General features: G+C 37.7%; 1 protein-coding gene across 1 annotated transcript; it reads left to right on the plus strand.

Annotated features, from left to right (window-relative positions):
- The first annotated feature begins 6,891 nt into the window (after nucleotides 1-6,891).
- LOC112163842 lies at nucleotides 6,892-8,470 on the plus strand. The gene is made up of 3 exons (XM_040505458.1): nucleotides 6,892-7,040; nucleotides 7,311-7,493; nucleotides 7,640-8,470. The coding sequence occupies exons 1-3, from the start codon at nucleotides 6,938-6,940 to the stop codon at nucleotides 8,389-8,391; spliced, it is 1,038 nt and encodes a 345-aa protein (XP_040361392.1). The 5' UTR covers nucleotides 6,892-6,937; the 3' UTR covers nucleotides 8,392-8,470.
- Nucleotides 8,471-10,142: the final 1,672 nt, after the last annotated feature.

Below are 10,142 nucleotides of genomic sequence, written 5' to 3' on the forward strand. Positions count from 1 at the left end.
ATCCATCTTGAAACCTTTGAAAATCCAATCCTGCGAAAATCATGAATTCCTCAATGATGCAATCAGAGAAATAGGCTATGGGGCATTCGGTAACTACTGAATTTTCTGTTATGGCTCAACGCAAACAAGGTCCTCCTCCAGGCTTCTCAGGACCTTCTCCACACCGTCCTTTAGGTAAACCAAATCCATATGCAAACAAAAGGTGCATTATCTGTGGGGAATTAGGTCATAGCAAGGAGCGGTGCTATGAAGTGATTGGTTACCCTGATTGGTGGGACTTCACCAAGAAACTGCAAAAGAATCTGGGCAAGGCCGCTGTTGCTACTAAAGAGAAAGTTTACCTAGACAATGCCTCCGCTAATGTAGCACAGTCAGGTATGAAGGGTAAGGCTACTTTTAATAGTACATGGATAATTGATACAGGTGCATCTGACCATATGACCAATGACCCAAGTCTTGTGAAAAACCTTAGACGTTCCCCTCAAGACATTGTCTGTACTGCTGATGGTACTCCAACTCCGGTCACCGGAGAAGGTTCTATTGCTTTATCTGATACCTTAACCCTTGAATCTGTCTTAGTTGTTCCATTACTACCTTATAATCTCCTGTCTGTTGGTCAAGTTATTTTAGCTTTTGCATGTATTGTGACCTTCTATCCGTCTTTCTGTGTGTTTCAGGACATTCTGACTCGACGGATTCTTGGTTATGGTGTTAAGAGGGGAAATTATACTATCTAGATCTGACAGAGAATGGAAAGAAACAGAAGCATCTTTTGGGACAGGGTAATTAGATCAACGGGGTAGAGAATGCGAAGGAAGCTGTATGGTTATGGCATCGCCGTTTAGGTCATCTATCATTTCGTTATCTTAAGAAGCTGCACCCTCAATTGTTTTCAGTTGTTAGTTATTTGGATTTCCACTGTGACATCTGTGAACTGTCCAAGAGTCACCGTATTTCATATTCACCAAGTCTTAATAAAAGTCTTGTTCCTTTTATGAAGATTCACTCCGATGTCTGGGGTCATGCGGAAATTCCTTTTCTTTCTAGAGCTCGGTATTTCGTAACGTTTATTGATGATTGCACTCGCATGACATGGGTGTCATTATTGAAGAATAAGAGTGATATATTTGGAATGTTTACTGAATTTCACAAAATGGTGGAAACTCAGTATCAACAATCCATCAGAGTGTTTCAGTCTGACAATGGTGGAGAGTTTGTGAATGGCCCTATGATTGAGTTTTGCCGGTCACATGGAATTCGTCATCAAACCTCCAATTCTTATACTCCTCAACAGAATGGTTTAGCAGAACGGAAGAACAGGCAGTTAATGGAAGTTGTCCGTGCTTCCTTGTTTGGCATGAATGTACCTCGGTCCTATTGGGGAGAAGCAATAAAATCAGCAGCATATCTTATCAACCGTACTCCTTCACGAGTGATTGAGTTTCAGAATCCTCATCAGAAGCTTCATACACTTTTGACCATCCCTTCTATGCCTAATTTGGAGCCCCGGGTGTTTGGGTGCATAGCCTATGTTCATATTCCCTAGCCTCAACGCAGCAAGCTTGATCCGTGCCCGTAAGTGTATCTTTATTGGTTATGTTGACTTCCAGAAGGGTTATCGATGTTATGATCCCCTTACTGGCACTCTACATGTCTCTCTTGATGTTGCTTTTAGTGAATCCGAGCCTTATTACTCAAGGGGAGTTTCTCAGTCTTCCCTTCAGGGGGAGAGAGGTTGTGAAGGTAATCCTCGTTCTATTATTGATTTTGATGTCTTTAAAGACTTGGAAAATTTGGAGGATAGATTTGAGGGTAGAAATTCGGAAACAAAAAATGCAGTTGCTGAACAGAGCATTGTGAATTCCAAAACAGACAATGCGACCACTGAATGAAGTGTTGCGAATTCCAAAACAGAAAATGCAACTACCGAACAGAATGCGACTGCCGAACGAAGTGTTGCAAATTCCGAAACAGAAAATGCGACTGCCGAACAGAGTGTTGTGAATTCCGAAATAGAAAATGTAACTGCTGAACAGAGTGTTGTGAATTCCGAGATAGAAGAGACAACTTTTCTGGATAGCTTGAATCAAAATCAAGATGTATCTAAAGCTCACACACAAGATATTCCCCCTTCTGCATCACCAACTGAAGATCTCGGTCAGAATGATCCTCCTCAGGTACCCCTAAACTTTAATGAATCTTCTGGGTTAGAAAGTGTCGAACCTAGGAAATCACAAAGGGTTACCAAGGGAATTCCTAAGAAACAATATGAACCAGATATCAAAGCCAAAGCTAAATACCCTATAGCTAATTTTATGTCTAACCATAGGATTTCTGGGTCACATGCACTTGTTGTTGATCAATTATCTACTGTATCTATTCCTAATAACGTGCAGGAAGCATTGACTGATCCAAAATGGACAAAAGCGATGAATGAAGAATTGGAAGCTCTTCAAAAGAATGCAACATGGGAGCTAGTACCTATGCCGGTTGGAAAGAAGACTGTAGGATGTCGTTGGGTATTTACTGTGAAGCTTAATGCAGATGAAACTATTAATAGATACAAGGCGAGGTTGGTTGCCAAAGGATATACACAACGCTATGGGATTGATTATGAGGAGACTTTTGCACCTGTGGCAAAGATTAATACTGTCCGAATTCTAATCTCACTTGCAGCAAACAAAGATTAGCCCTTGCACCAGTTTGATGTGAAGAATGCGTTTCTTAATGGGAATTTGGAGGAAGAAGTGTACGTGGATGTGCCCCCAGGTGTTAAGAATTACCCAAGTGACGTTGGCAAGGTGTGTAAATTGAAGAAGTCTTTGTATGGCCTGAAACAGTCTCCGAGAGCTTGGTTTGGAAGATTTTCAAAGTCCATGAAAGCCTTTGGGTACAGACAGAGCAATTCTGACCATACCTTGTTTATCAAAAGCAAAAATGGTAAGATTACAGCTCTTATTGTGTATGTTGATGACATGATTGTTACAGGGGATGATCTGAAAGAGATGAATGAATTGCAAAAGTATCTGTCAAAGGAGTTTGAAATGAAGGATCTGGGACAACTGAAGTATTTTCTGGGTATTGAAGTTGCAAGGTCTAAGAAGGGGATTTTGCTTTCACAAAGGAAGTATGTCCTTGATTTACTTGCTAAAACGGGGATGCGGGACTGCAGACCAATGGAGACACCCATTGAGATGAATCACAGACTTGCTATTTATCCTGATCAAGTTCCAATTGATAAAGGGAGGTATCAACGTCTTGTAGGAATGTTGATTTATCTTTCACATACTAGACCTGATATTGTTTATGTTGTGAGTGTTGTTAGTCAATTTATGCATTGTCATAGTGAAGAGCATATGGATGTAGTCTTTCGTATTTTGAAGTACTTGAAGATGGCGCCAGGTAAAGGGTTACTGTTTCAGAAAAAAGATGAATTGGAAGTTGTTGGGTACACAGATGCAGATTGGGCTGGTGATAAAACTGACAGACGTTCTACATCTGGGTACTTCACTTTTGTTGGAGGGAACCTTGTCACTTGGCGTAGCAAAAAGCAGAAAGTTGTTGCCAGATCAAGTGCAGAAGCTGAGTTCCGAGGTATGGCACACGGAGTCTGTGAAATGTTGTGGATTCGTAATGTCTTGAAAGACCTAGGTTACAAGCTTAAAAAGCCTATGGATTTGCATTGTGATAATACAGCTGCCATTGAGATTGCACATAATCCAGTTCAGCATGATAGAACAAAGCATGTGGAGGTTGACCGTCATTTTATTAAAGAAAATCTTGACAGAAAGGTTATTCGCTTTCCATTTGTAAACTCAGAGGAGCAATTAATTGATTTTCTTACTAAAGGAGTATGCAGAAAGGTATTTGACAGCTCAATTGACAAGTTGAGCATGATAGACATCTATGCACCAACTTGAGGGGGAGTGTAGAATCGATGTAAATCTATATGTAATTAGGATTTTATTTAATTAGGATATCCTGTAATTATGGAAAGATTGTTTCCTATTAGAGTTAGACTACTCCTTTGTACTTGTATATATACCCTTATTGTGGGATGAATAGAATTATCGAATTAACCCTGAATTGAAGTATTCTTTTCTACTAAGGGGACGGCCACTGGGGTTCCGAAACAAGAATCCTCCCAAGCCAAAGACACAGGTATCTGCTGACGATGTGCTTTCCTATCTCCACTCGGAAATGCCGACTAGCCCTAGCTTCAAGGGCAAGGAACAGATGTAGCCTTTAGGGTATGTTGCCTATTACTATGCTTTGTTTCATAGTACATAGGCTCACTAGAATAAGTGAGCATGACATGTTTGAATGAATGATCTAGACTATGTATCATCGTGGTGTTTTACATCACAACTTCTTGACTATCTGTACATGGTAGCGGAAGGATATGTAATGGTCATTCTGGCCTTACCGTATGAATGAAATCCATATAATCCCTTTCAAAAAAAAAAAAAAAACCAGAGAAATGCAGAGATGATTAGAAAACCAAAGTGATTTCGTTGGTTAAAAATTACAACACAATAGTCTAGGTTAGTTTTGTAGGGTGGTTGGTTGTCTAGTATTAAGTCTTGGGCTGGTATAGAGAAGTTGTGCTACTCTATATTCAACTCTTCATAATTGATTTGCCAAGAGAAAGAAAAACTTGGCAAATTCCAAGTGTACTAATTTTCTATCACTTCTCTTATTTCTCATTGATCTTCCTTTATTTGTGGATTTTGATTGCTTGTGTGTGATATAATTCTTTAGCTTTATTATTGTTCTTGTTTTATAATCTTCACCTAGAGGTCAGGATCATAAGATGATTAAACTATTCCCAACAAGGTCAGAAACTACCACCAAATCCTCATATTTGGATCTTATTGGCCACATATCAAATTTTTATTGTTGTTCAACCTTATTAGAAGGGTTAAAAGGTATTCAAAGAAAATTTTAAAATAAGGAGTGTGTATTAAGTAGTTTAGACGTGTTCATTTAAAATTTCTCTTTTTTTATTAAAAAGAACATGTAAATGACTCTTTTTTGGGTGATTAAGATTCACTAACCTGATTTTGAAATAATTGATCCAAAATCTAATAATCTTGACTCAGAGGGCGGCCCAGTAAATTTCAGGTGATCAGTCTTCTGGATTCAGCAATATATTGCATATTTATAGTAGAAGAGCTGTCCAAAAATCATTTTACGTTTAGGTACAATGAATTTCTGTTGTAATGTAGTTGCAAAACAAGCAACTCTAGGGCTTTAGAAACAATGATGAACTGGGCACATGGAATGGCCGGTTGAGTATGGGGTTTTGAACTTTTGATAACAGTCTCAAGTGATTTCAAATTTAAGTCTCCACAAATGACGAAAAAAAAAGATGCCATTCTATTTTAGATGCATGCATGGATGATAATAGTCCAACAAATGTAATCTGTTCATTTTAACCAAATTCATAGATTAGGGATTCGTCGATTAATAGTGTGACAGGTGATAAATTTAGATTGTGTGGTGATTGGTGAAGAATGGAATGCCCCTAGAATTTGTAAGGAGACCCTTCCGGAAGTTGCTTTGGGTATAGATTATGCACAAGTTTGGTTACAATAGGATATAACTTCTACCTCGAGAATAATAATATGTATGTATTTTTTTTTCAATTAATTAGAGTATCTTTAATAATATTAGTTATATTTTAGTTAAATTTCAGTCAAAATAATTTAAAAGTAATTTTAACTAGCTCCTTCTAAAATAGGTTTGTATCAATTTTCTCTAGTTATAACTAGTCTTGAATTAAAATATTTTAAATTAAGAAAATTAGTTTAAATGTACTTATAAATTACACGCAACGTCGACCAAAACAACTGGAAATGTTTCAAAAAAACCAACTTAAGATAAATGTTTTAATCTAACAAAAATAATAGAAGGTCTTGCTCTCTATATTTATGAGCCAAATAACTAAGAATAAAAATGGAGAGTCACAAGCGTCTCCAATGGAGATGTCTTTTGGCTTGTGTCAAATTTAAATTTGACATGTGACATGATAAAATTGACTTCTTGTTTTAAATTTGACATTTGGCTAATCTTATCTCCAACCAATATGTCAAAAATTTTGTTCATAAATGTTTTCTTTCTCTCGGTAAGTAGTGAATTGACATTGGGAAATAGAGGGGTCAAATTTGACATATGAAAGAAGATGTCTTTTACCATGTCAGAATTGACATATGGATCGGAGGAACATAATCCGTCAAAAGTAGTTGTTGGATTTGCCATGTGGGAAAAGACATCTCCATTGAAGATTCTAGTGGAGTTGCTAAGATAGAATCTGCTAACTATGCTCTTAGAATGGGGATACTCATTTTCTCTTCCACCCAAAATTTTCAGATAAAGTACGTATTTCAATAAGGGCCGTATTTTACTCTTCAAGTGGTAATTTGAAGTCTATCAATGAAATTCAACTTCTAATTAGAAAAAAAAAAAAAAAAAAAAGGTCATATATTGGAAGTCACTCTGTCCGCCCTAGTTTGCCATATTTAGAATGTGACGGATGAAATGGTGTTTGCAATCAACTAACTTGTGTCATCAAACTTTCACAGAAAGTGATTCGAAAAACACTTTGAGGGTTCCGTAAGAAATGATAATGTTCTAGGCCAATATAATTGGAAGGGATGATTTGGAGGTTAATACACTTGCAAAAGGTACACCAAAGCTTTAGGTTCTCAAAAGGTTTATTGTGTATGGACGTTTTGTATGCCTACCTAAACAAAAATAAAGTCATTAACCATTTGGTCAACTAAAGCAAATGATTCTGAATTAAAATGATAAGATAATAGCCCGCTCCCCTTATATATACTTCTCTGAACCAAGCTATTCTCATCTATCCTTCATTCTCATAACCAAGTAAATCAACAGAAGGATAGAACATATAATAAACATACGGTAGCTAGCAATGGCTAAAGTTAGAGGGTCATATATTTTGTTGGCTCTCTTTGTGGTGCTCATTTCGATGGAAGCCTCTGTTGTTTTTGGTCAAGCCAACGGCAATGGAAATGCGAATGGAAACGGCAACACTGGCAGTGGCAACGGAAATGCCAACGGCAATGGCAACACCGGCAGTGGCAACGGAAATGGGAACGGCAATGGCAACACTGGCAGTGGCAACGGCAATGGGAATGGGAACGGCGACACTGGCAGTGGCAATGGCAACGGGAATGGGAACGGCAATACTGGCAGTGGCAACGGAAACGGCAACGGGAATGGCAATGGCAATGGAAACGGAAACGGGAATGGGAACGGAAATCAAGTTTATGCTGATGTTACAAACTACCAGGTATTGTCACCACTAGCAACCGGACAAGAGAGATGCATGTGCAAAGCTCAGGGCACCTGTTTCTACAAGACCCTTGTCTGTCCACCGGAGTGCCCTCAGAGAAAGCCTAAGCAGAACAAGAAACACAAGGGCTGCTTCGTCAACTGCGGCAGCAAGTGTGAAGTCACCTGCAAGTGTAAGCAACTGCATTCACCTCTATTTATATATCAGTATCCTACTGAACCGAATATAGAGTTATATACTGTACCTAACTGGACATGACGTGTTGCAAAATAGGATAGATATTTGTACTAATAATTAATTTGGATGTGTTTTTTGCAGTTAGAAGAGCCAACTGTAATGGGTATGGTTCTCTCTGCTATGATCCTCGATTTGTTGGTGGAGATGGTGTTATGTTCTACTTCCATGGAGCCAAGGGAGTAAACTTTGCCATTGTTTCAGATGATAACCTCCAGATCAATGCACACTTCATTGGGACTCGACCACTTGGAAGGACTCGCGACTTCACATGGGTTCAAGCCCTCTCAATCATGTTCGACAATCACAACCTTGTCATTGCAGCGAAGAAAGTCTCAAAGTGGGCTGACAAAGTTGATGCTCTCATCGTAAGGTGGGATGGCGAGTCGGTTAGCATTCCTACTGATGGAGAAGCCGATTGGAGGACTAATGGTGATCAAGAACGACAGGTAATAGTGGAAAGAACCGATGATACTAACAACGTAAGAGTTACAGTTGCAGGGCTACTGGAAATGGACATAAAGATTAGGCCTATTGGAGAAGAAGAAAACAAGGTTCATAAGTATCAAATACCAGCTGATGATACTTTTGCTCACTTGGAAACACAGTTCAGATTTTCGAACTTATCTGATCTTGTCGAAGGAGTTTTGGGCAAGACTTATAGGCCAGGTTATGTTAGTCCAGTCAAGGTTGGAGTTCCAATGCCGATGATGGGTGGGGAGGACAAGTACAGAACTCCTTCACTGTTCTCACCTCTCTGCAAGGTTTGCAGGTTCCAAACTACTAGTCAATCTTCAGGGTTTGATATCACAAGTGGAGGAGTGACATCATACTGATCACGATCAAGAGAAATTCACATTGTTTTCCTAATTGGTTCAAAGAATCAAGTAGTAGTTTCATTTGTACGTTTTCTTCTGGGAGACTAATATGACATTGTATACATGAAATTTATGAATAAACAATAAAAGGCTTCAAATTGAGCTTGCCGTAATTTACTAAAACGGTATCACTATACTGTAGTTCAAGTATAGCATGTTTATAACTTTTATATTTTTTGTCTAGCTCCATACTAGTGTTTCTAGCTAGGTAGTTTCATTTTCTAATATGAATGGTCAAATTGAGCTTGATGTCATATTACTCTTAAAACTTTAATATTTTTTGTCTAGCTCCATAATAGTGTTTCTAGCTAGTTCCATTTTAGTGCATTGGTTTCTAAAAGGGTGATTCTATTCAGACTTCCAAATTTGCTTTTTATACCTCATTTATTTTTGTCCATCAAATTTCCTAACTTACTCTTATTTTTATTTTACATATTTGAATACCATTTTATCAACCTCCTATTCCATCCATTTATATTTTCAGCTCTAGTTGGTTGCCGGGTACCAAGCCTTACCGCAAAGGTTCCGCGATTTGGTCTGCGGCACAAGACCAAAAACAAATATTCGCAAAGAAAAGAAAGAAAAAAAGAGGAATTGGTTTGAGTTAATTGTATGGTTGCAAAACAAAGTTTGCATGTTGATAATGACAATAGAAATTATATTTCTTTAGTAAAGGATTGTAGAATACTGATTTTCGCTACCTCCGTTGCTCAGATTTATTCAGAAATAACCCATTGGATTGCCTTTGTTGCTAAATGAAAGATTAATATAGATTAATTCATAGTTCCTTAAGTTTGATAGAGAGACCAGGGAGAAAACATATTGGATCTGCAAAAAAATAGTGTAAACATATTGCATTGGAACTCTATTGGGATTGCAGACGGCTGCAATATTCACTTGTAGTTTTTTTTTTTTTGGATATATGAGGGCCAAAAGCTTGTATTTTCTATAAGAGGGGTAAAACAGTGATTAAATTTTTACAAAAATTAGAGGAGGTCCAAATAGTAAATTGGGAGGTCTAACTAGACTCACCATTTCTAAAATGAATGGTCAAATTGAGCTTGCCGTAATATACTAAAATGGTATCACTATATTGTAGTTCAAACCATAACTTTTATAATTTTTGTCTAGCTCCATACAGTGTTTCTATTTTTCTAACCCATCCTACATTTTTATGCATTGTTAATATGAATGGTCAACTAGAAATTAAATCAGGCGGGTCTTCATAAATCATAATGGTACTACTAACGTATTAAGTTTAAGACATCCGTCCGTGGAGGGGAGAATCACGGAGGTAGTGCAACAAAGGACCTACGCCTCCGTCGTAAGAGCATTCGAATTGTAATTCCATTTCAATTACTAGAAGTTGGGGTGAAAGGTTTCAACCATTTCTTCCGAGTCCCGACATACACTAATTGCTTTCGATGGGTCATATATCACTCCAATCTTTTCTCTTTTTATTTTTTATTTTTTTTAATTCTATGCACTATTTGATGGAGCTCTTAACAATAATCTTGCTATGGATTATAGATTTGTAGGGAATTCCCTCTCATTAGTCACAGATTAACTTATTACTTATTAGCACTCTATTTTCCTCTTAAATGCCAAACAATCCACTATTTTGAAAACATTTCAATTCGAGTTCTTTATCTAATGTAATCCTAACTCAATTCCTAACTTTTCTCATCATTTTATACTGATCCAAGGGC

Source organism: Rosa chinensis, chromosome 5 (genome assembly GCF_002994745.2).
Source record: "Rosa chinensis cultivar Old Blush chromosome 5, RchiOBHm-V2, whole genome shotgun sequence".
Lineage (NCBI taxonomy): Eukaryota > Viridiplantae > Streptophyta > Magnoliopsida > Rosales > Rosaceae > Rosa > Rosa chinensis.

Excerpts from the sequence above, each read along its gene's own strand:
- LOC112163842 (XM_040505458.1), top strand. The coding sequence starts at position 6,938 with ATGGCTAAAGTTAGAGGGTCATATATTTTGTTGGCTCTCTTTGTGGTG. Across the intron at positions 7,041-7,310 it reads AGCCAACGGCAATGGAAATG|ACTACCAGGTATTGTCACCA; the intron begins CGAATGGAAACG and ends CTGATGTTACAA. Across the intron at positions 7,494-7,639 it reads GTGTGAAGTCACCTGCAAGT|TTAGAAGAGCCAACTGTAAT; the intron begins GTAAGCAACTGC and ends TGTTTTTTGCAG.